Source organism: Falco biarmicus, chromosome 1, assembly GCF_023638135.1.
Source record: "Falco biarmicus isolate bFalBia1 chromosome 1, bFalBia1.pri, whole genome shotgun sequence".
Lineage (NCBI taxonomy): Eukaryota > Metazoa > Chordata > Aves > Falconiformes > Falconidae > Falco > Falco biarmicus.
In genome coordinates this window covers 25,426,644-25,453,381 of record NC_079288.1, presented here as the reverse complement: position 1 = coordinate 25,453,381, position 26,738 = coordinate 25,426,644, and the positions used below count along the sequence as shown (strand labels likewise).

Genomic DNA, 26,738 nt, shown 5'->3' with positions numbered 1-26,738 from the left:
CTGCCAACGACGGTAGCCGAGGTGTAGCCACACATTCATTTCTGCTGCCGGTGACCGGGACAAAAACCCTCCAGCAGCTGAAGCAGATGGAAGGCTGGGGGCGGCGACACCTTATACCATCACGATTAAATCTGACAAAGCCCATCTGCTGGCGCCCTGAGCACTGGCAGGGCTAGAGCTGAACTGGGAACCGTGAATTATAGCACAGGCAACATCCAAGGGCTTTTTGGTTGTTTATCCTGAAACATGCAGGGTTTTCCCAACACTAAACAATATGTGGCTTCCACTGATGAATGACAGCAAACTCCTCAATTAAAGGGCATTTTAGCGTTTTGACCATTAGCTGTGAAGTCTCAAATCCCCCAGACTTTCCTGGAGTCCACTTGATCAACGAATTGCTTTTCTTAGAAGGCAGCAACAAATGTAAGGGCAAACATATCATGCATCTAAAGACATTGTGATCATATTGGTTTTGTAAGTGCTAGAATTTATTACACAAGAGATGATGCAACAGCGATTAAGAGAGCAAAATTCTACATTGACTCCCTACTTTGCAATTCAGGACAACTAAGAGGTTTTACTTCATTAAGGAAGCAAGGGAAAAAAAACAGCAGAGACAACCCCAATGGATGAGGAAGTCTTGTCAAGCCTAAATGAACAATCAGTCCTATGTGACGCTCATTGCTGTAGAAGGAACCATGAAATATATCTGCTTCTGTTCAATAAATTACTAAAACATCAGTTATAAACCTGCTGCATGGCATTGAAAATTGAACTCATTAAACATCCAGGTAGCTTCATCCTGATGCAAATGGAAGACAGGCATGAGTGCTCTGCAGCAAACAACTCTGTGCACATCCCGTCTTTGGGAAACATATTTACACATACGGCTCATATATTAATATATTTTTAGTGCACCCTAGCCAGAGGGCAACCAGAAAGAGAAGGACAGGAGATGGGCTGGCTTCTCCTTTCCACTGAGCAAAGCCTGTATCCACCCATTAGTCTAGCATCTGTTGTAAAGCAACTTTACAAGACCACGTTTCCCTTTTCCAGGTAGCCAGACATCAGGACCTCAAACCAATGGTCTCCCATGATGCCTGGGTAGATATGGTAGCCAAGATGACTGCAGGCCAAAAAAAGCAGATGAGTTCGCCCCACCATATTAACAAGCCTCAAGTGACTGCAAAGTCAAGAATTTATGGGTCTCTCGCCCTCCCTCTCCCTTCCTCAATTCACCACAGCTCATGAAGGTCCGCAGCAACATGCAGTTTGGGGTGGACCTTCACCACAGTCACACACTGACCAGGTGGGATTAGGTGGGCTTGAGCCTCAGGAGGAGAACACTGCTACCAAGTTATGAGACTACCGTTACTGATGTCTTTGTTCAGAGCAAGGATGCCTTAAACCAAACCCTACAGCCTCCACAGGAGGGAAGCCCGAGCAGGACTTTCTCTCATGTTGCCTGCTCTCAGCCTGCTGCACTCACCAGCGCATCCATCCTCACTTCAACAAGAAAAGAGCAAAAAAAGGGTAAAGGTGAGTCTCCAAAGGGACAGTGCCAGGCTGAGAGCCCTGCCGGGAGGGCAAGGTAGCTCTGCAGCTGCCCAGGCTCCCGTGGGGCAGGAGGCATCTCCCAAGCCTTACGCGCTACGCGTCAGTCTGACTGCCACCTGCAAGGGCAGGCAAGTGCCCCAACGGGCAGGCAGACATCCCAGGTCTTTTCCAAGGAAAACCTGTCTGGAGCCTCCGTGGGAGGGACTGGTGTTGCACGGGGCTGGCTGGGCCAACAGCAGCGCGTGGGCGGTGGAGAGGAGACGATGGGAGATCACTGGTTTTATTCAACAGAATTTTGCTTGATGGCACCTGTGATTAAGGGTTGGAAAGATCCATGGGAGCTACTGCGGGTGAGATTTGCCTCTCCCAGATTCAAGAAAGGGGCTGCTGGATGTAGGGGCAAGAAAGGAAGAGGAGGGAGGACCTACCAAAACACCACATCTTTCAAACTCAGCTCATTTGGGGCTCGGCAATGTTCTCCTCTCACAAGCATGTAAGTTTTCGTGCTTGCCAGGCAGATATAGCCAGGGTCTCTCGACTCCCATTGCGGCGCAAACCTACCCGGCCCTCTGGGAGAGCGTGGGGTTGTCTGGGAAAGCAACAATTCCCTGTCAGTAAAATGCTCACAAGACTGCATGAGCTTATTACAGTCATTCCAGCAGAAATAAGTGGTACCTTTTAGAGTGCTTGCCAGAAGAAAATAGCAGTTCTGACCCAATTTCACACAGTTGGAATCAGCTGTGGGAGACTAATACACAATAAAAATAAAAAGACACAAATGCCCCTTTCCCCCATGTCCTCTCCTAATAACACGAATAAAGCTCTGTTTTGATATTTCGTCCTTTCCAAAGGAGTCCAGTCAGATCAGTCCAAGTCAGCCGTGCTTCGAGTCAAACTCCTCTCACTCTTCTGCCCTTTACTTGATGAAATTTTTAATTGTCCATCTTTGTCCTGTGCAGCTGCGAAGAATCAGATCAATGCCGGCCATTCCCCTGTTCTCCACTTCCAAGCATCGTCCCGTTCCTTTGTTCAGGATGGCACCATTCTAAAATTAAAGGATATGGGGAAAATATTAAAAAAAATTGAAGATGTGGGGTAGCCTGTGAAGCTAGCCAAGACTGTGCGCTGCCCGGGAGTGCAGCTGTGTCCTTGTGTGCATCGCTGGAAAGTGCACAGCGCTTAGCTGGGCGGTAATGCAATCCAAACAATAAAATAATTCCTAAAACAATCAATGTTTATTGAATGAGCAACCGCTATCACTGGCAACATGTATCCCAACATGTCAGCAACCAAAGGACATCTGTAACCTTTAAACAGCATGGCTATACCCCTGCGTTAGGAAGGTGTGATGCTTCTGTAGAGTGAATATTATTGATGCTCTGCTTTGGGACAAAAGTACCGTGTTATCATGTATTTTTCATCATTCATTATCTGTAAGAAAAAAAGAAATCTGCAAGTCATCAGCTGGGCAGGTTACATACACCTGAAGGTATCAGAAAGGGAAACTACTGTGAATTGTCCTAAAATACTGTCCTTGCCCCTGGTCCCTGTTAACCTCATCCCTCCGCCCAAGGACCTGGCACCTGCTCTTGCACAGGACCATTCTGTCTTCGTCCCACACCTTCTCATGCCAAAGATGATGTGCCTCAACTCATGGACTGGGAAGCAGAGGAGCAGTATCCATGGCATACTCGCAACAAACCTGTATGAAATTCCAGCGCTTATGGAGGCTGCTCTTGACCTTCTCGCAATCGAGGAGCTGAGGGAAGCGGCTTTTCACATTATCTACCAGGCAGCGGGTATCGGGCAGAAGAGTCGTGGTCCCGAGGGCCCCAAGATGAAGGAATCCCTCCTTGGTGTAGCGTGCAAGCTGGGAAGCAAGGGAGGAGAGGAAGACAACCATCGGTATCTTTGATGCATCGTTAAAAAGTGACAGAGGAAAGAACAGGTTTGCAGAGCCCCAGGGAAAAACTGTGAGGATGGTGCACGGAGAAACTAGAACTCACAAGAGGAAAAAAACCCAACTTTCTCCAGCCTTTTTTTTTTTGTGTGTTGCTTTTGGGTTTTTTTTTGCAGATGCAGGTGAGGAGCTGGGGCACAGAGAAGGGACAAGAACAACTCTGAGCCTTCAACCCATCACAGGGCAGAGTCCTCCAGCCTCCCCTGGGCCTTACCACTGTAGGCTGGGGCAAAGGATGATTTTCCCTGGTTTTCAGCTGCAGCCAGCTGGCTTGGCAGTCACGCTGGCCCAGCCTGGGGCTCCTCGCATGCTTGCTGAGCCAGCCTTGCCTTGGCCTGTTAACGATGCTGCTCTAGTGTCTGGCAGAGCCCTCTAGATCTCCAACAGCAGCCGGACAGCAACGTCAGCCAAAGGGGGCCAATCTATAATCAGCCGTGTTCCGCAGCAATGCGAGCCCACATCTCCCCCATGATTCAGCACTGAAGCAAAGGCTCGGGGTTGCAGCTGACCCCTGTGACACCCCCGGCATCCGACCAGCCAGCGCTCCCAGGGACCTGCCGGGGCTGCCAAGGGGATGCAGGCTGGGAGCATCTGGCAGGGCAGGAGGCTCTCGGGGGCAGCACCCAGCTGGCACCCAGACAGCACTGAGACAGCCACAGAGGGGCCACACACAAAGGGCTCCTCCATTTGCAGTGTTTAAGGAATCTCACCCAAATATTTCCCTAAGCATATTTAAATTCAGGAGTGAAAAGAGATGAATGACAGTGGCCTGCCTTTTATAGTTCAAGGGAAGGATATACACAGCTGCTTATTTAAATTATGAATCAATCCATTATCTAGCAGACAAATAAAGAGTATTCAGCACGTTAATTAACTGAGCATATCTGTGACCCAGATGCTTAAAAAGAGACAGTAAATCACACTGGGAGTTCGGGTTATCTCAGTTAGAATAATTAAATGTTGAAAATCAAGTTAGAACAATGTAGCAGGGTCCGACTGCAGCTAATAATGGCAGATACAGGTATGGTGCTTGATGCCAATATTTCCTTCTCTCAGTGACGCTGGTTGTAGGTACAGGTGTGCTGAATCCTCCAGCTTCCTTGAGATGGCTGCCTGGGGTGCTTTGCTCCCAGCTGCTGGCAGAGTTACACTTTTAGACAATGTGCTGTATAGCAAAGCAAGGCCTCTGCTACTTCACATCTCACGGAGGTCTCTTCCCAAGGCATTGACCCCAGGCAGATTCAGCTGCAGCAGCCCACACCACCAAGCTGATGCTAGCCCAGGGCAAAGCTGCCCCATCCTGTCCCCCAGTGCAGCACCTGCTCCTCTGCCCCCAAAGCCTTTGGCAAGACGGTGTAGAGCAGTACATGTCTCTCTAAGCTTTACAGTAATTTCCCCTCCAAACTGCTGCACTGGCACAGCAGAGGTGGAAAGGAAGGGCAGCCTGCAGAGCTTAAAGTCATAGCCATCACCGCCTGCTCCCACCGATCCCTGTGTCCCCAGGTGTGGGGTGCCCGACCGCAGGATGGGGATCCTTCCCACCACCGAGCTCAGCTCACGCTGTGCCAAGCTCCCAGCAAGGGAGCTGCCCTGCCCACAAGGCTGCAGCAACCTGGGAATGACCCCCCCGGCACCTCCAGCCCTGCCGAAGGCTTAGACTCACACGGTCTGTTTGTAGCAGTTGGACGTTTCGATGAGCCAACCCCTGAGTGAGACGGCGCTTGCATCCTGACAGCATGTTTTTAACCACGCAACTCATCTGAGTTAGTATTTGAGCACAACCACCCAGGATGAGGCTGTTTGTCTCGCAACAAGGAAGGAAAAGACAAAAAAAAAAGACAAGCCCTCTCCACGGCAGATGAAGAAATCACTGAGGTCCCAAATGGGCAAGTTACTCCTTCTCCTGCTTCCGAAATGTTTCCTACCACATGCATAATTAGCGTGCTAGACACTTTCTTTTTTTATGATGTTTGGCAGCTTGTCTTCAGACAGTTGGCCTAATGCCCACAAGGCAACATGATTTCTACTCTTACATGTTATCGCTTAATGTGGTAGGAAAAGTAAGTAAAGCAAAAATCAAATCTTTCCTGAGAAGGGAGCGGGGCGGGGGCTGCAGGGAGAAAAAACAAGCTGAAAAACAAACACGGGTATTATGAAAAATGCATTAAGTGCATCTATTAGATGTGTCACCTACTATGTATAATAGCCTGATAAATAAAGCCTAAACACGCGTCTGGATCTAGCACACCGCCTAATGCCTGATCTGCTCTGCCGAGCCTGCAGGAGGCTCAGCCACAGCCCTCAAGCCTGTCCAATTGTCCAACCTGAGAGCAATTATTCCCAAAAATCCCATCTAACTTGCAAGTGCAAGCTCCGCCGTGCTCCTAAGACATTCACAGTTTTTTTTTCTTTTGGGATATTTTGCCTTTCATGCCTTAATTCCTGTTATTTTGCTCCTCTCCAGAGCAAGCAGGAGGTCTCAACCACAAGGCGACAGTGGGGGGTGAAGCACTCGGGTACAGGGGATTCCTGCGCTGAGGCACTGCTGCCGCTGCTGCTGGGTTTCTCTTGAGCAATAAAAAGGAAAACAGGGAGCAGAGGCCAACACACAGGCAGCCGCGGGGAGCAGAGCTGCAGCCTGGCCGGCACTTTCTATCTGGATTTGCCTGGTAAGAGGAGGGAAGCACCCTGACTCATCACCATGGAGGGTGACCAACATTTTAAACAGCAGCTCCAGATGCTGGGCTTGTGCCTGAGCCTACCTTAGAAACTGAAGATGCCATACAGATACTTGACGGTATCAGTGAATTACACATGCTGCTGTTATTAAAACCTTCCGAGTGGTTGCAGCAATTCACCAACTCAACAACTTGGCACCTCAAACAAACTTGCCTGCTCCAATGTGGCCAGCACAGCCCCAGGTGATGATCTCTGAGAACTCATCCATTGCCTACGTATGAAGGTTGAGTGAACAAGATGTAAGAGGCTTCTGGAAGTGCTCACAGGGCTATTCAGCATCAGTTTAAAATACCCCTGGGGCAACACCGCTCCTTGGCTCAGGGGAGCACACAAAGGGCTTCCCAGCAGCAGGACTTTACTTTGCTCCTTCTTTGGGCAGCATGTCTGGGAGTCTTGGTGATGCAGCTGTGTAAATCCTGCCCTCTAGCCCAGGGGTGTACGCAGTCCACCCAGCACCACCAGAATGGTCTGTGCTCTTTCCCTCCTCACCCTCACAGCACAGCCAGGTAAGCGCTTCCCACAGGATCTGGGAAGGCTCTTCCACCTGTTGGTCCACATCAGCTTTCTCCTCTCAGATGTTTCCTAAGGATTGTCCTTCTTCTTCTTCATTCTTTCACTGCTGACCACCCCAAAAATGTTGTCTCTGCCAGCAAGTGTCTGAACAAGGCTGTTCAGGATCCCTTGGAGATCCCATGGCTGCTTTGCAGTCACCAATGACGTCCTCACATGGTCATTGCGGTGCTTAAAGACAACAGAAGTTTGTCTGTTCTTCCAAAGGACACGATTTCCTTGATGAGAAGGAGGTTTTGCCAAAGTGCGGTCCAGCCTCAGAAGGTTAATGACAGCCCACATCACAGAACCTCTTAAATCCAATGATACTACATGTAACCAGACTATGTTTTCCTGGCTTTGTGGGAAGACAAATCACTGAAATCATCTGACTTCAAATCCTGCTCTCTTGCCCCCCCCAAATATGTCTGTCCTTTAAAGTGATCTGTCCCGTGTCTGGCTGCCCGCGGAGCAGGACCAGGCACCATTGAACCAGTGGCGAGGGGCACGGTCAATCCAGCAGGAAAAAAACAAACATGGAGCTACCAGCCCAGCACAGGACAGGAGACAAAGGGAAAGACCAAGAGGAAGGACCAAAGAAAACCAGTTTAAAAAGATGAACAAGCTCACCATTTAGAAGTGGTTAATACCGATGGGGTCTTAAACTCTCAATCTATGGAAAGGGCCAAAAGGCACGTCCCCAGGCAGACACACCGATTCATACCCCAGCCCCTCAGGGACACCCTTCCAGGTAAAACTGCACCCCGGGTAAAACGGCACCTTGCAAAGCCCCCGCCTCCAGGTACCGCTTCGGGGGATGCTGTGCCCTGGGGGGGACCCACAGCCCTGCTGGTGCTGGGAGCGGAGGGGCCACACACGTGCCTGGCACCTCGCTGGGGCTGATCTCCCACTGGCAAACTTGCACCACCAATACATCTTCTTTGATTATTTTTTCTGGCTGGCTGCATCTCAGGGATGGGGGAAAGTTAATTAGACATCTTAGCACCTGGGAAATAAAAGCCTTGATGACCTTCATTGACTCTATTGGAAAATAATTTAGGGTTGCTTAGCTTCCTTTCTGCACCAAGCAGATCATCAATTAGCAAGCATAAGTAAAGCATACAGTATTTTCTTTTTAACAGAATTTAATCTGATGTGCTATTTTGTCACCCTTGATACTGCTGTGTCCTGGATGATCTCAGTACTGATGGTTTTGTCCTCAAGTTCTGATGCTTAAATGGGCAAAACATATTTTATCCTATAATTAAATGAAATGCTCTGCTGGGTGAACATTATCTTAAGTTTTATAGTATTATAGTGCTTTCTATCACCTAAATATATCATCATACTTCTGTCACTCCAATGAGGTATTACTATATTATTAGCGCAATACATCATTACGGCAAGGTGTTTTCATGATGTATTGCTTAAAAGATGAAGCCATCAGGAAGAAAAAAAAATCCACGAGCAGGCTCAATATAATTACAGGATAAAAGGATACTTCATCATGAAAGCTGATAATGATTTGACCTGGAAGTGAATGAAAGCAGGGAGAACGGAAAGCTAAAGGGAAAACAAGAGAAAAACCAAAATTTTTCCCCACTGATAGATGCTACAACAGAGCTGTTGTGAGCAAAAGCCAAGATCTCATCTGCATTCAGCACTAGGCAGGGATCCAGCACACCCCACTGCACCCACCTGAACGATGCATGCTTAGCTTACACCCATGAGCAGCCACCAGCAGCGAGAGCAGAAACTCGAGATATAGCACAGGCTGCCCTGCCTCAAATGGGACAGATTCCCCGCAGAGAACACCCCTCCCCCCCTCTCTGAGCGGGGCTGCTCATCTACAGATACTGAGCAGACACTAGCCGGGGGGTGGGGGTGGGGCATGGACCTAGAGTGAGTACTTCCAACAGAATCCCAACGTCACCCAGCAAGGCAGGGAGCAGGACCCACAACACCGCTGTCCTTGCACCAGTAAAATGCCAGCAGGAGCCTACACCTCAGCCTCGCTCGCCGACGCTGAGGAACCTGCTCCTTTATTGTGAAATGCTTTTCAACACGTATGTGACAGGCCACCCGTGAAGGAGAGAAGTGGTGATGTTGGGGCCCCACATGAACACCCAGCACAGGCACCATGCGTGTCTTTCAGATGCTGAAAAACTCCAAAGGAATTACAACTCCTAGTGGTTTTTACACATATATCTTTATAAAAAAAGCGAGCTATTTGAACAAAGCGTTTACATTACCTCTAACTATATTCCCAGCAATAAATTACAACACGCAGCCCATTAATTAAACAGTAGTAGTGAAAGCCCGATTTCTTTTGCGTGGCGCTCATGCTTCTGCAAAAGGCTAATTTCAAAGCTTCTGCACTCACTGATAGCTACTTCTAAAAAGCATTTTCAAGGAGTTAAACTAATTGCATGTATCGTGAAACAAAAGAACTGCCAAGAACTGGCTCTCAGCTGGAGAAGGAAGGGACAGCGTGGAGGTGGAAGACCAGGAAGAAAAATCTGTGCTGAGCTTGTGCGACAGGCGAGCTGAAGGGAGCCAGCAGCACTGCAACATCTGACTTCAGAACATCAGGTAGGAAAAGAAAACATCGTTAAGTTTAATCACAAAAACAGCTGAGGAAAAAATAAATAGCCTGCTTTTAACCATTCATCTTAAAGCCCAGTGTTAGCAGACACTATCAAGCTAATTCAGTTTCTCATACTATAATGCACTTTGGGGTTTAAGTTTCCATCCAGAAAGTCCAAAAGGCAGTTTGCGCCATTTAAGAAAAAGCCTGTGTCCTTTTAAGCAACAACTAGGTTATATTTAGCAATAACTCAATCAGCCACAGTTGACTGATCATTGTTTAAAGACAAAGATAAACCAAAGTGAGATTTACCTCTACCCCGAAGGACTCCCGCAGCTGGTTCCTAGGCTCAGGTGGCTCCTGAAGTTCACAGCTCAGGCTCGGGTGAGCTTTGGGAGTACTTAGTCCTGGTGAGCCTGGACATTTCAGGGTGACCACATTGTGAGGCTGGGCTCTTTATGCATTCCCATCACTTGAACTATGTATTTCTTAGGCTGAAAATGAAGCTCCTTGAGCACGCTGGACGCCAGATACTCACTAAGGCTGCCACCACTGCAGTGTCCTGCAGCTCTGCATCCCCACTGGGTTCCACCCCAATCTGCAACTCATCCTTATGCCAACGAGGCTTATTTTGCAGGTGAAGAAATAAAAGGCATGTTTAAGCCATATCGGAGGCCTGTGGTAGAACAGAGCGTTGACATCCTGTTTTGCTAAGCTCCAATTAATGCCCCAGCTTTTCATCCAGATTTGATGAGCTAATCCTCAAGACGTGAGAAAAAAGTTGTATCTTGTCTCAGGAAAACTACCAGGAATGGGATTACATGTTCCCAGAGCTGAGGGAACAGCTACAAGATTTTGCTGTGAACTCCAGTCTGTTTTTTCCACCTGAAAAGCAGCAGCTGGGGCATCTCCCCACCTCGCAAAGACCCCCACCCATGCAGGGGCTGCACAAGCACTGGGAAGGAGCCAGACTGACATAATCTGCAACATCCAATGGATTAAAGAAAGTTCTGTTCCCAAGACTGAGCTTACCTACCTCTGGTATTCACACAGGTATTGAATATTGGGGTATTCAAAAAAAGACACCCAAAGGCTGCAACCCTTCATGGGCTAGAATGCAGCTGGCCCCAGCAAACTAGCCACAGCAGCCTCTGAACTGGAACACTCTGCTGCTTAAATTAGAAACCTGTTCAATAAATAAATTACCACAAATAAACTGGGAAACCCTACTGCCTGGTGCGGCATTTTCTTCCTCTCCCTGATCTCCTTTCTGATTCATGGGAGAAATTTTCACAGGCAGGGTTTTATTACGCAAATACCTGAAGGTACTTAATGGGCTGGTCTTTATTATGTTGTATTTCACAGTTTTGGTCTTAATGAATGCAACCAACACTGCTTTCTTTTTTAACACTACGAAGGAACCAGAAGTTTCCCTCCCCAGACCTGCACGGAGATCCCAGTGACCTGGAGCAGAGCAGGGTAGGCTTACAGAGCAGGAATTCAAACCCTGCTGTTGAGCATTCCTATGTAATTTATACACTTCTGGGTGGAGACGAAGGTTTGATACAGTACCTTGCCTCTGATGGAACACTGCTGTGTCACCTGTGGTGCTTCATCACGGCAGTTTGTTGTCATGCCAGTAATTTCACCCGGAGTTTGGTGCTCACAAGGCTTACTGCCCATCCAGCAGTTCTCAGCCTAAACCCTGTGTCACCTGCCAGCACTGACAGCTCTGGGCTGCAGTCGTGATGTTAAAATAAGCTGTTGGGAGGCATGGCCAATGCCAGAATAATCAACATCATGATGCCAAGGCAGAAAATGGTGGAATGACAAGCCATGGCTGCCTTCCTGGGTGAGGGAAGAACACAGCCCATATAGCACAGTGATGAGAATATGTTCAATGAGAGGGCAGGTCTTCCCTAAAACATGCGAAGACAGATTGTTGTCCTGCAAATAAAAAGAAATCTCTGTAGACACCTTAAATTTACCTGACTCAGCATCCAGGCACAGCTGGAATGGGATTGTCTCACCCACTCTCTCCCAGATCAATGTGAGGTGTCCCTCCAAGTGTAAGACTCATCTTCTTGGCGATGGAGAACAACAGGCGGGACTTACCCGCTGTGGGAGGTACCACGGTCTCCTCCTGTGGCACGTCCTGCCTTCTTTTGAGAGAGTGTAGGTGATGGTACCAGCCTACAAACTGGGGTGTTCAGACCGCTTTTAGTCACAGTTTTCCCCTAATTTCTAAGCTGATCAGTAGACGCAACCCCTTCAGTAAAAATGCGGATGATCCATGATAACAGGGAAATACTTCTGTCTGGCAACAAGCGTGGACTTTTCAACAAAGAGAAAAGAAAAGCAACAGAAGAAACAGCCTTGTCACAGAGGAGTTTATCCCTGTTTCCACCCATCGCCACTACACACCAGGCAAGCACAGTGACAGAAGAGCCCATCATCTGCAACCTCTCTGCCTTGGCTAAATTTCCAACATAGATAGCCACAGCATTTACATGGGAAATGCAAACAAGATACAAGATACACACATCAGATCCTGAACACACATCAGATCCTGAGGATAAGCACCCAGGGCCTCACTGCATAGAGCTAAAATGCCAGAAGAACAAGTGCTGCTACTTTGTGGCTTTAAGAAGGTCAGTCATGATTTTGGTAATGAAAAAAACCCTAAAATATCACATTGTAATTCTTGAAAACCCCGTATGTCATAAGATGGCCATTCTGCTTCCAGGCTTAAAGGGAAACTTGTATTTTCTCCTTAAAGATTGTAGGGGAGAAGGATACTGTGCTAAGGGATTTGCATGATCAGATGATGACCACTAGGCATACAAAAAGAAAAACACAAAGGAAATGTAGGCAAAATACCGAACTGGGGATATGGGCAGAGATAAAAGAAAAGCACCCAGGAAAAGTTAGTGGGGAACTAGGCAGAGATCCCTGGAGCTGCAAATCCTGAAAGTCCAGCTTAGAGTCTGCTGTTGGTTTAACACATGCCAGCAGTGAGAGCAGGTGTGGTACCCCCTTTTGTTCTAGCTCTACGGCGACGGAACCAGCAGTACGCCCATGCTGCTTTCCTTTTAAAATATGGTAAGAGATAAAACCACAGAAGAGGCTGAATCAGTTTATCATCACTAACTTTCAGTATTTGACACATCCACTAATCCTCTATAAGATATGAGATCTAGAGTGGATCTTGGAATGATAATTTTTAATCTAGAATTAGGATAAGAAGCTTCTGGGTTGCTCCAAACTTTTGGAAAGGCAAAAGGAGTGCTAGAAAACTAATGCTATGGTAAACCCCAGTCCAGCTGAAATGGCTAATTATCATTCCATTAAAAAGCACTGTTTGTTTTCTTTACCCAGAGGGTAGTTTTTACTCTGCTGGGTGAAGGAGAAAGGAAAGGTCTTAAAACGTTCTGCTTGTGTGTGTTCTGCTCTGCTCACTGGCTATTTGCTTTCAGCATTATTTACCCTCATTTGGAAGATTTTTCCAAATTATGCTTTTACTTGAAGCTCTGGCGTGATTATGGTGATCCAGAAAATAGCTACTCTAAGAGAAGCTGGGAAAATGTACCTTTATACCTGAGGTATTTTTAAGAAGAAGGTGGGCCTTATACATTTGAGGGTGAAGCCAAGAGGCGAGGTGCGCGGCTGACCTCTGCCCATCCAGCCTCTGCCGGGTACCGCCTGCTCCTGGCACACGTGGTCCCCACAGAGCAAGTCCTCACCTGCGGTCCCCAGCCATGGCACGGGTACAATATTGCTGTGTGGTTCTCCTGTGGGCCCTGGTCAAGGCAGACATCTTTCGCCTTGTTGTTTCGAAGCTGTAAGAAATAAAGAGCGCAGAGTTATACGGTCCTGTCTCCTCAGAGATAAGCAATAAACCGGCACGCGGCAATGCCTCTAGCCCCTTGCTACAGAACGAACATGCGGTGCTATATCACTAGGCATAATCAGGCAGAGAAAGGTTTAATGCGCCATATGTTTTCCTTAAATACAAGGCCTAATGATGACTGCTTTTATATAATAATCACCATTCAAAGCAGCCAACTTCCTTGAACAGAGTTTTCTTTGTATTTGGCCGTGCATGGTGGTAACAAACATATTTTTAGACTATCGTCAGCATGTTGCCAGGAGTCTGAAATCAATGCCGAATCGCTTGTATTTCATTGAAATCTCAAAGTGCTCAACTAGGCAGGGAAAAAAGTCCAGCTAGCACAAGGAGCCCCTTCGAATCATCACAGGGATGCAGGAGGAGGCACAGCGATGGCAAACCAGCTGTCAGGTACTGAAGGATGCACTTCGGACGGAGCATGGAAGGGCTGGGCTCATGCTACAAAGCCAAGTGGCTGCTGAACCCCAGCCACCAGGTCTGGTAACACAGAGCTGTCCTCTCTTCAGGCTCCCCATGTAGGGCAACTGCAATAACGCCTTTGAAAACACTATTTTTTTTGAGGCTTTAGCTTGAAGGCATTAAGTAAGTTTGGTAATAAATCTTTCTTAAAACTGATGTCCATCTGGGGTGCTCAGGCTCTGCTTCAAGAAGCCTTCTCAAACTGCCACTGTTTCACAAGACCTATTGCAACAGAGTATTAAGCCCATAAATGCCTGTTTTTATATTCCCAGTATGGTCTCAAAGCCAGCAGAGATTGAATTAAGTCTCCTTACTTTATCTATTCCTTAAGCTGTTGTGACAACGCGCTGCATCCTACAGAGACCTTGTAAGGAATTAGGCTGAGTTTAAGTCAATGGGTTTTATAAGATGACTATGCATTAAAAATATACATACAGCTGCTTAATCCATGGAGTCAATGGGTAACATAGATAATTTTCTGTCAAATCAGTAAATGAGGTATTAGAATATTTTACTGTATATGGTCTCCAGATGAGAATAAATCCCAAAATAGGTTTTTAGAAGAAACTGTGAACAGATTTATACAAATTTAGAAAATTATACACAAATAATAGGTTTTGATTCATGTTCACAGAATCACAGCATGGTGGGGGCTGGAAGGGACCTCTGGAGACCATCCAGTCCAACCCCTGCTAAAGCAGGGTCACCTCATGCAGGGTGCACAGAGTCACATCTAGTTGGGTTGTGACTGCCTCCAGGGAAGGAGACCCCACAGCCTCTCTGGGCAGCCCATGCCAGGGCTCTGCCACCCTCAGGGTAACACAACTTCTTCCTCATGTTCAGAAGGAACTTCTCGTGTTGTAGTTTGTGCCCGTTGCCCCTTGTCCTGTCACTGGACACCACTGAAAAGAGCCCAGCCCCGTTCTTCTGATGCCTGCCCTTAAGATATGTGTAGCCATGGATGAGCTTCCCTCTCAGCCTTCTCCTCTCCAGGCTGAAGTGGCCCAGCTTTCCCCATCAAGGATATTCCCCTCCTTGGGGGCTATTTCCCATCAGAGCCTCACCAGCTGGAAGTATTACCAGCCTGATCTAAGGGATTCTCAGCCTTAATTACCTCGCCATAAGCAATGGTGTTGTTGTATCTTCTCATCTCTGGATAAACGTGGTCCAGGTACCACTGGAAATTTTTACACTTCAAGCTCTTCCTTAACGCTTTTCTCTCAGAAACATCCCCAATGTCAATACCTGGATTCTGAAAAACAAAGACACAACACATCACTGAACAGTTACTCTTAACAAAGATTAAAAACGAGCATATTTCACTGATGTTTGATATCACTTCCAAGCTGCCTGGAAACTGCCAACAGCTGAGTAACTCCACACAGAGGATATGCCAGGGAATTCTGGCATGTGTGTCCAAGGCTTAAACCATCCTCACAGAAGTTGGAAAGACGATTTGGGTTTCAGAGCCACTGTGAGCATGGGACATGTACTTCTCTCATAGGTTTTGAAGGTTCTGAAGGCATTGTTGCAATGGCCACCAGGCTGATGCTGGGCACATTTTGGTCCTGGGATGTAATTTAGAAAAGAGGACCCAAATGGAGAAGAATAGGTTTTGGAGGAAACAGAAGAAGTGGAGTGTGACAGAGCTGAATCTATTCACCGATTCCCCTGGGCTTTGGATCCATCTGAGCCAGACTGAACCTGTCAACGGGCCCAATGACAAAGTATTTTTGAGAGATCTCACCTCCTGTTTAGGTACTGACGTACAGGACTTCCAGAAGAACTTAACGGTGAATGTACATCAGGATTTAAAAGGTGGTCACGTGCTGAATGCTGGAAGTGGAACCCCTCGTCTGTGCACTGAGCACCAAAACCCTTCCCCTGACACACCAAGGGTGCATGACCCTACTAAGAGGCAACACAGAGGACAGCACGGTTAAAAGGTATAAAATAAGGGGGGAAAAGAAAAGAAGAAAAATGAGAAAGGTCTAGGACTCATATAATAGAGGCAGAGAGCGAAGAATAAAGGATAAAAATTACAGAAGAGAAGGTGAGGCTAAACCTCAGAAAAACCTCTTGACAATTTTGACAATTACGCAGTGAAATAGTCTCCCTGGAGACACAGAGGAACCCCACTGCTCAAGACAATTTAGAAGCAGACAAAGCTATGGTACCTGTCCCCGAAGGAATAATCTTACAGGAGCCAGGAGCAGGGTCTGAAGAGAGCTGCCCCCCCTTTAACCTTTTATTCCATTACAGAATTTGGGGAACTAATGCAGCAGGAAGGAAACCAAAGGCACACTGCAGCCCCTTCTGCTCCTTCCTACAGGTGTCTGGGTTTCTACTCTGTTTTAGCTCCTGCTCTTGTCTTTTGTAGTGATCATTAAATACAGCTGGGAAAGCAATTTTCCATTACAACACTTGTAATGATCTTCTAATGAATTATTCACTCTGCTTTAGAGAAGACACCATTTTAATGCACGACTGGTAGCTCATAGGTAAAAATAAAGATGATTCAGTGTAGACAGGTAGGACAGGCTGAAATCTGAGTGGGCGAGATGGGATGCAGAGCAAAACAGGGCCACAAACCAGTCAGCACCTGAAATATTCAGTGCATGGAGTTTGGCTTGGTTTTTAATATAGCAGCATCACAAAGTAATTCGCTGTATATCCATAACCCCCTGCACAACACCGCCTGTCAAACAAGGCTTCTCTAAAATTAAATCTTAATTTTACTGCTAAGACCTATGTAAAAACCTCAAATTGTTTTTAGGGTAACCCAGGTCTGTTTCTCCAGACCCATCCCCCAAGGCTGGTCCATGTAATGCTGCCTTTTCTGAGCCGTACAGGACCTGTGGGTTCCCAATTAATTTTAATACGTTTTTGCTGTGCTCCAAAGCTGTTCCTGAGCAGAAGCATGGTGTCTCACCTCTGAAAAAGAATCAGCCCAAGGACTGGGGCTGAACCTGCAGCAATTTATAACTCCTGCCTATGGATGTTTGGATCTTGCAACCTATTTTTAAGACAGACCTGAAATCACTCAGTCCTGCAGGCAACTCTCTGCCTCTCGGAACACTTGGAGCGGTGCCCATCACCACCAGCGCCCTCCTGCAGCTCGCTGCATAAACAGCATTTCTTTCCATCTCTGTTCATCTGTTCTCAATAACGAACTAATCCAGGGCTCCCTGCCACCCTCAGGACCACAAACCGTCAGCGCAGGCAGCTCATCGACCCTGCCCAGGTACCTGTTGTTCCCTAATGCAGTACGAAGCTGCAGCTACCCTGGCTCTAAATGCCAGTAACTCTCCCCAGATGTAACCTTTCCTCAGAAAGCAGCAGCAGCAGCTCATGTTTTTATGTTTTAATGTTTTCCAAAATGCCCCGGAGCACAGAGCTGCCAGCCAGGGATGCTGCCGCAGCAGGACCAGGACCACAGCAGCGCTGTGCAGGGGTGTGATCTGCAAGTTATGAATATTTCATGTTTATTTTTAGCACCAAAAGGGTCGCTGTAAATAACTGCTCACATGGGGTCTGGCCACTTGTGGCAACAGTTTTTCCACACACTTGAACAGAGCAGCCCAGCACTTGTAGTACACTGCAGGTGGAGTGGGTGTTGGGGGACTCTGCAGGGCCCCCACCAGAATTCTCAACCCACCCATAACCTGAAGAGCATCATTGTCTCCCCCTCCCCACCACCCCTTCTTCTGGCAGGACCCCAGGCAGGACATGGAGGGACCAGCCCAGCTGGGGGTGCTCCCAGTGCGCTCCAGGCAGGGCTGAGAGCCAGGAGGCAGGAGATGCTCTTGGGTTTCATGATTGGACATAACCTGCATAGGGACCAGAGCCCGAGCAGCAGCCTCAGACCTCCATAAAGCCCTCCTGGAGCCCATAGAGCTTTATGCAGAAGTGCTGGGAATCACCTAGAGAGGTCCACACACAGCATGTGTCCCCTGGGCCTGGCCAACTTGTCTTGCTGGTGGGACCCCACGGTTTCCAATGATGCACCACACTGGGATGTGGCAGGATTTACATGAAAAATAATGTTTCAGATCTAAGAAAATCCAAGCATTTCCGTGCAAAAATAAATACAACCACCAAAGCTATTTAAAGAGAGCATTTCTGGGGCACTTCCATGTGGTGCTGCTAGGAGGGGATCTCCTTCTGTGAGCCACCAACCTCCAATCCTTTACCTGTGAACACCATTTTGAAGTGCTGGTGGTCTCGACTTTCCCAACACTGGGAAACCAAATGGCCCAGGGACCTGGACCACATACTGTTTGCAGTGAGCTCTGGGCAGTGACAGCATCTGCAAACTGGGAAACCTGGGTTGGGCTGCACATGACATGGACCTGCCTGAGCAGCAGGAAAAAACCCTCATGTACTAAAGATGCTGGCATTAGTAACCTTCTGCCAACTGACTTTACACAGACTCCATCTGCGGAGCAGTATCATGACATAAACCCATGCTGTGTAAACACACCACAGAGAGATAAACACTATAACACAGGTTTAATTTTTAGAAATGAAAATAAAAAGGCTGATGTGAACAGTAGGAATTCCTCCAAAATCTGCAGGTTTTGCAGCATCTCTGTCAAAGCCGAGCGAGCTCTGCTGACTTCCACAGCTGGGGATGCAACCCAGGGTATTTATGGCTCTCCTTCACCCAGGGGCACTAATGTTCTATAACTCAAGTTTCTAACCCAACAAAGTGAAGACTTAAGAAAGGGTGCAAAGGCCATACCTCCAGCGGCAGGTTCCACGCAATGTAAACGTGCCATTTGTAGTCGTCCATCCACACCTCGGCCACGCGCAGAGCATTGCGCTTGGTGTAAAAACCGATGTTGTTGTTGTAGGGCTTCTTCTTGCGCTCAATGTGAGCCACCCTGGAGCAGGGCAGGACCTCCATGCTGCCACCGCACAGCCACACCTGCAACGCAACCGCACAGCACTGTCAGCACGGGGCTCTGCCGTGATGCCAACAGGTCCACGTACACGTTAAAGAGAAGGAAGTGGTGGGTTTTGAGGTTTCTGTAATATCCTGGTGAGCACCGAGCATCACACCATTTGGCTGGCAAGCCAAAACCCATAGCCAGGTTTGGTCTTTGCCCAATGGTGAGACACACAGAGAATTTAACCTGTGCCCAGAGCAAAACACACGTCAGCTTCAGAGGGATCGGGTCTATATCCAGTATGTGGTTTCAACGCGTTGTAGGATCAGGCGCTGAGTTTACAGTGATGTTGCTACTAAATAAAAAGGATTCGCAACTGGAATAGTTGAAACCATGGCAAGATCTCCCGAAAAAGGGATGACTCAGTGAAACATATGGCAGGGACAGATTTCTCCCACTTAAAAACATTTGTTCATTATTTTTTTTTCACATGCTGTTTAAAATTCCCTTAAATCACAGTGTACAAGTTAATAAATTCAAGGTCTTCTTTTTATCACACGGAAAGGAATTCACAGAAAGACTTGCTACACCTGGGTTCTTCCCCCCCTGTTTGTCTACATCAAGAAGTTATTTATCTTAAATTAAAGATGCGTATCCAGGACACCAGGCACCGGGCAATCATTACAAACACATATGCCGAACAGGCCTAATAATCGCAGTTTTGCCTGTTTTGCAGTCTGCTCTGCATTATCATTTTGCACAGTTGTTACAACACCCATCATTTCTGAGATCTCTTCCAGGCTCACCACCTTTTACCCCTTCTGCGTTCCCTAAATTTTACCGACCCTGCTCGATCCGCTCTCCCGGCAGCACAAGGAGCCTCCTGGCTCTATCAGCTGCCCCTTTTTAATCTCTCGGCAGTGGGCTGAGCCCACCCGGCGTGGGGCACGCGCACATCCCAAGCCCAGCTGACGCGACTAAGGGGCAGTGCAGCAGGGACACCTTCACTCAGCGTAATCCTGCCACCCGTGCTGCTCTCACTCGCAGCACTGCAGAGTATCAGCAAAAAATCAAAGCCCTGTTTTATTAGCTAGTGCATAAACCTGTAGAAAAAATAAAATAAAATAAAAATTCCTATCTTACTCCTGTTCTGTCATTTGACCTTTATGAACACTTTAAAATACAATTTCGTGACTGCAAAGCAATTTCAGAGCTGATGTCTGCAATGAGGGGCATGCCCATCCCTCCTCTCCAGCACAGCCACGCTCGCCTCTGCCCAGCCAAGTCCACAAGGTCTGCTCCAAGTTTTGCAACAGGCCACACACTGGTAAAGCAAATAAGAAGTGAACAAGATAGTTCTAGAGGAAAAGAAATACTTTTAAAAGGAATATTCCCAAGGCCACAGTCTGACAGAAACTGCCTGTGCTTTTTGCCTGCTCAGTTCTTTAGTTTCTCAGAGTTGCGGTGAAACCGAAGCATTAGGCTCTGCCCTTGGGTGCTCCCAAAGCTGCTGGGTTCAATGCTGAATAAAACTGCCAGCCCTGGAAGATCCCCAGCACCACCTCTTTTTGCACTTTGGCAGATTTGTTAGGTTTTGTCCTGATTTGAGATCAGAATAATTATTTTAAAAAATGTAAAAACTGTGCCACAATTAAAATGTCGTTTTCCAGCAAGCTTGCCTCCAGCAGTAAAGGTGCCTTTCCATGTCTTTCCATGATTTAGTTAGATAATTCACATAGCTTGATGGTAGACAGCTTTCCGAGATTTCTCAAATATCTGTACAGACTATCTTGAAATGCACAGGTTGGAATAACCTGAGAGAGAAAAGAGTGCTGGGCATTGTGCAAAGGGCATTGGCTGTATACGTATCCAAGCGCAGTCCCAGAGAGATCAATAAAAACTTAATTCAAAAAAGGCACTTATGCAAGGAAAGACCATAGTTCTATCTCCTAAATAAAACATAAATTGTCATTATAACTCTTTTTACAAGGCATTTATAAATGTATCTGCTGGTAACAATGGGGTTGAAGAGAACTATTGCATGGGAAATGGCCAAGTCACACCCAGCATCACTGTCCTCAGCATACAGAGGAGTAAACCATGGCCCCAGGAAGACATTGTTTATTCCCATGTGGCCTGGCAAGGACTTTCTGTTCCTGCTGAAATCCAAAAATGCATGGGAACAGGTCCACAGGAGACAGCACAGGGGCTGCAACCCAAGGGACATCCTCCTTGGCCACGAAGCATGAGGTGCACTTACCCTACAACCTCAGTGTGATGCTTCATCCTTGCAATAACCATGACTTTGGAGTGGTGAATGGCCCACAGAAAGGCCCCAGACTTTGTTCTCTTGGTGCCAATAAGCTGAGAGACACGTCAACCAAAAGGGCTCAGTGGACCTCCATCCCCCCAGCAAGGCTGGAAGTCATCGCCTCACTGACGCCCTGATGTCCCAACCTGCAGCAACTTCACCCCTGTAGCACTCAGACCTTGAGGGCAGATGTTTTTTTGGGAACCTTCATTTATGTCCCTATTGAGCAATTATTTGTCCCACCAAAGACCTTTAACAGATAGATTACCTTCCCATTAAGTAGATTTTTCGCGTTCATAGCAAATAAACCTACAATCCCTTAAGACAGACTATTTACTGCAACTAACAGCATTAACAGGACAATCAATCCAGCAAGTTGTTTCTGCTAATTCCTTGAGGAATTATCTCTTAGTAGATGGGTAATCGAGAGCCGGGACAACATTAAGACCAATCAGAAAAATAAGGCATTGCCAAATTAATTCATGTTTAGCCTGTTCAACAAGGCAGTGTATTTTATATTGCTTCCTACAAAGGATGAAGTCACGTTCATTTCATTTGACAAAATATGCATGGACGGCATGTAAAAGCATGTTTAAAGACTGTGTAAAGGCATGTTAAAGAAAGAGTATGTAACACAACAGGTTAAATATGGCGAGCAAGTCTCAAGTTTCTCTTGTTTTCTGACATTCAAATTCCAACACAACTATTAGCTTGCCATTCATCCACCCGTAAAGAGACACAGAATTAAAATAGAAGCATCCCCCTCCAGTAAGTGATGGTGACTCAGTAAATTCTCCATTACTCTACACATAGGAGTAATCAAACATACAGAAAGATGCCTGGATTTATAAATAACCAGCTAACCCCAAATTCTAGTGAAGAAATCCGAGAGAAACAAACAGAAAACAAATCCATCATCCAGAGATCTTTGATGTGTTTTTCAGATAGCTGGTGGGTAATACATCCGCAATTATTTTCCAAGCAAAATGTAACTGTCCTAACAATTCAGCATGGAAAAACAGCAATTCCTCTCAGGCAGTGAAATATCCGAGTACAGCTGAAACTGCACCAGCCATTTACCTTCTAGAAGCTTTTGCACATGTGGGAGGCAACCTCTGGTTAGTGTGAGACTTCATCACCATGCTCCAGTGATGGGGCAACCCACCTTCGCTTTCTGGTCACCCTTCAGAAGCAGGAAGGTGTCAATAGGGTGTGAAAGCATTTGTGAAAGAGCCGGCATCTCAGTGACCTCACTGGGATAACCCAAAATGGGGAGCAGGTCTGATGCAATACAGCAGCAGAGCTTCAAAGGGAGGTCCAGGCACCCCTCGTGTGCACATGTACCTCCCGGCCAAGACATCAGCATCTCCTCTGCCACCAGCCTTCAGCCTCCATTTGCAAAATCAGTTGTTTTTACAGTGCTTTTATGGAGCACTCTATAGGTCTTCATTCCTAGAACACATCCTTCATGCATCTAGGACGTGACTAACCGCAGCATTTGGGAGCATCCTGGAAAACAACAGTGACCAGCCCTGTTAGATGGGACAGAAGCAAGGCCAGGGAGGAGGCACCCTGGCATTGCCGGCAAGGGCACATCCCCTGCGGCTACTGCACTGCTGCTAATGGAGGGGGAATAGAAGACTGCTCACAAAACACTGTGTACTGCTAGTCCTCTGGGCATGTAATAGATACAGGGAGAAAATCCCACTTTCGCTTGACCAGCTCATCGCAGCAGCCACAGAAACAGTTTTCCGAGTATTATGCAGTTCAGAACAATTACTGTCCATAATCCCCTTTGCCCTCAAAAATGCACTGCAGCTATCCATTTGCTTTGCTCCTGTCTGCCAGAGCTGGCAATTACTCCCGAGGAGCATTATTTAAACAAGGCTTTTGGCAATCTGCCTGATGTCGAAGGAGCCAGCCAGGCAGCAAAGGGTGACCCAGAGGAGACCCAGCACCCGGCAGGGTGCCGAAAGCCTGTCCTGTGCCACACCAGGCTGAAGGCACCATCTGTGCTCCCCAGCTGAGCAGGGCTGGAGATACGCGTTGGAGGGGCTGGCCGTGCCCACGCCTTGAGGCTGGCAGTGTTGGTGCCAGCAGTGCTTTACAGGCCTGGTTTGCTGGGACGGAGCAACCCAGAAGATGCGTTTGGATGCCACCTGGGGCAAGCAGCAGGAGGATGCTGAGCATGACGGGCTGCTGCCTTGTTCCACCCCAGCCTCTCCAGCAGGACAGAGCTGCTTCCTCCACAGCGTGCTGTCCCCCTGCGCTCACCCCACAGCGCTGGGACCCTGGGGGCTCCCTCCCTTGGGTGCAGGTGCAGCAGCATCGAAGTCCAGCCAGCACCCACCAGGCAGCAAAGGACACAGGGGGAGGCACAGCCACAGCTCTAGCAAAAGAATAGGTGAAAAAATCAACTTTGAAAACAGAGGTTTAATTAATGCATATATATTAAGAAAAACTTGTTACCCTCCTTAGCCTTCTGCAAGCAGCCCTTGCTATGCCATGGTGCCCACTGGCAGGGAAGCAGAAGATAAAATTATTTAATTAAGGAGAATATTTTCACCAGAAAATACTGACGCAAGGGCTCCTTCCCCTGGCATGTCAGAAAAACTTGTACATCCCCCTTCCCTTCACGTGGCTGCAAGCCATACAGGGGAATCCAGGCTCACCATCTGTTCTTTGCACAAAGAAAGCTATCAGGAAAAAAAAAACAAAGAAAAAAAAAAAGAGAAGGACTTTGGCAAGCTCAGAGGCAAACCTGGGGCTGGTCTCTTGCCCCCCTCCAGCCGGCGGAGTGCCAGGATGGTGCCCTGCCTGAGCACAGCACCTCCTCCTCTCAGCCATCAGCATCTCCAGATGAAAAATCCTACTATTGGTGCCCCTGGGCCACCACCTTATATAATGCTGTCTCCTCCACATCCCTGGGATATCAATAATAATAATAATTAAAAAAAATACTAAGATAAGAAGGGACAGTGACTACCTTGGGTCCTGGACATGGTGTTCTAGCTGGAGTGTGAAGTGACACCTATGATGAACACTGACAGCTCCCATTAAAGGATCCTGAGTTTAGTTGCTTTTAACTTTGCCAAATTTTAACTATTCAGACTGAAATATATCCTAGAACAGCTCGAGCCTGCCTGCAGTTAATGCAAAGAGACATCATGTCTAATGGTGTCAAGATGAGTCTGCAAGGTAAACTTTTAATCTCTGAATGTATTGTGACAGAAGGAAACGGGGGAAAAAAACCCTGCTCCTAACTTTCATTACACTGACTCCAGGCTTTTTCAGCTGATAACTTCATTTCTAAGGCGATTAGCAAAACCATGCCTTAATTAGCAATAGATTTCCCATTTAACAGCTTTGCCTTATCTTCGCCCCCCTCCCTTCTTTTAAAAGTAACTTCCAAAGTTAAGGGAAAACCACAATTACCCAGGGCAGCTAAAATAATAAGGATGTATCAGAACAAAGACCTAAATAATAAAAGTGAGAAACAGCAAAAAAGGCAAAGAAATAATCATTTCTCCACACGCTCCCTTGTATAGTTCTGAGAGACGATATCTCTCCAAATTACTCCTTTTGTCGGAAGAAACAACACGTACAGATACATTTCCAGCCACGCAGCTGAAGCAGTTTCTGCACTTTCTGTTCCCACTGTGGCTGTGCTCCATCCCACGTCACTGCAGACACCACGGAGGACATCTCCAGGGCCAAGCCCCTGCCACCACGTCCTTGCTCCCCAAGATGCCAGAGCAGGAAAGGAGTCAGGAATGGGATGAAGTTGCCCCTCCCAAGCTCTGCAATCCCTCGTGCCCAAAGCATGACGGCTGCCGCTCTCCAGCGGGGCACGGGTGCTCCATGACAGCGGGGACGAGACTGGAGCAGGCAGTGCTGACATGGGGCAGGGCAGCCCACACCAATCACACACACCCCCAAGCACTGGGGCCAAGGTTTCCCACAGCAACCGCCTGTGCAGGACAAGAAAACACCAGAATTTTGGAGCAACCATCCCTTACACTCAAAATCCCTCTTGAAGAGAGAAGTCATGCAGCACCCGCTTGTTATTTAAGCATCCTCAGCGCAGTGCACAGGCGGTGTGTTGGCCTTACTCCCTCTAGAAAGCCTTATGGTTTGGTACTTACAAGCATAATTTAGCAGTAGTACCTTTTATTTCCCTGGCACAGGGCTTGTGTACCACAGTGGTGACAGAACGTACCACAGCAAGGCTCTTAAATCCAAATTCCGGTAAATAAACAGCTCCACAGCAGTGGCTGATGGCTGTTTATGGGCGACGATCAGAAGTTGCATAACTCTCATACGCAGCAAGCTTTTAATTTTTTTTTAAATATTCATATATATATATATCTCCTGTATCATCACTGAAGTGCTCCTCCAAGCTGATGTGAATGTTGCTATCGCATGGAACAATCACTGCAAGAACTTCAGTAGAAACGTTAAGTTGAATTACACGAAGGTGAGTAAAGAAACCACACAGAGAGGGGGGAAAAGAAAAGGCAAACCAGCTCTCTGGGGACTTTTCACTTCCACCACAGTGGAATACACCACTCGTGACCTCTGCAGGTGGATACAGGCACCCCTTGAAGAGGACTGCTTTTGAATTTGGGTATGCGGATTTTCACAGTTCACCTCACCTCAAGGGAGGACTGGTGGTGTGAGAATTTCTGCAAAAGCAGTGAAGGTCCCACCTTTGAGGCCATTTTGCTACAGACCTGGCTGAGGTGCAGCGTTGTATCTACGGCCAGGTGAACCCCAGACCCCCCAGGCATGAAGCCTTTCCAAGCGTGAGGAGGGACAAACCCTCTGGCAACACCACACGGGCAGGGACAATGTGTGCCCTGACAGACCCAACAAAGAACATTTTGTCGAAAATCTCAATATAATTTCATTCTGAACAACTCATAAATTCTCTTGGAAACCTCGATGAAGAAGCGAAAGAGACTCGGCATCCTGCAGCTGAAACAGGAAGAGGAATTTCTGCAGGAAACCTGTACGTTTCTTTTCTCTGCCATGAGGCCACAGAAAACCTTCTCAGAAGATCCGCACCAAGCAGCCAGATCAGGTGTGGTACTCATGTGCCACCTCCTTCAAAAATGAACGGACCATGTCTCCACCTGACCATCTCAAACCACGTCCGTTCAGGCAGAGAATGGAAGCGGGAGGAAAGGATAACACTACACTCAAAAAAATCATTTTTCTTTTTTTGGCATTAATTTTCTCACATTTTCTCCTCACGGATGATACCACTTTGGACAGGTTCCTGTCTATCTTGTGCCAGACCAATAACAGAAATGTCCAGATTGTCCAGTGTCCAAATGTCTTACCTTTCCTGCTGAGATCACTGAATTCATTCCTTTTATAATGGCCACTTAAAAATGCCAAATAGAAGTGGAACTCAGGTGCACAATTCACTCCACAAATCCTAACGTACAGCAGTATCGGGGAGCAGCCACGGTTTTCATCCTGTTAACTCAGCAAGGAACATAAATAGTTTAACATTTGACATATTGGAGACATTAGAATAAAGCAAGCTTCGCATCAATGCAAAGCAGTGATTTCTCTGCGCTGCCACAGTTCAAGGAGAATGATACACACACACCACAATTGTGTTTGCTCAAACTGGAGGCTTTTCCAATGAAAAAATTATGCAGTGCTTCTCCAACAAATGCAACACAACCTGTTCTAAATAGAGCATCATTCCCGGCTACAATAGGTATTGATCTGACTTTATCACCAGATAAGATACATAAGAA

At 47.2% G+C, this 26,738-nt stretch overlaps 1 protein-coding gene across 1 annotated transcript in view; it reads right to left on the bottom strand.

Moving 5' to 3' along the window:
* Positions 1 to 466: 466 nt before the first annotated feature.
* The window catches only part of GALNT17 (polypeptide N-acetylgalactosaminyltransferase 17), a 213,543-nt gene continuing 187,271 nt past the window's right edge, over positions 467 to 26,738 (bottom strand). Inside the window, exons 7-11 of the mRNA XM_056326559.1 lie at positions 18,506 to 18,691; positions 14,876 to 15,013; positions 13,136 to 13,231; positions 3,260 to 3,427; positions 467 to 2,602 (exon numbers count right to left, since the gene is read on the bottom strand). Of these exons, the coding sequence (XP_056182534.1) occupies positions 2,474 to 2,602; positions 3,260 to 3,427; positions 13,136 to 13,231; positions 14,876 to 15,013; positions 18,506 to 18,691 (717 nt within the window). The 3' untranslated portion in view covers positions 467 to 2,473. The remainder of the gene's footprint in view (positions 2,603 to 3,259; positions 3,428 to 13,135; positions 13,232 to 14,875; positions 15,014 to 18,505; positions 18,692 to 26,738) is intronic.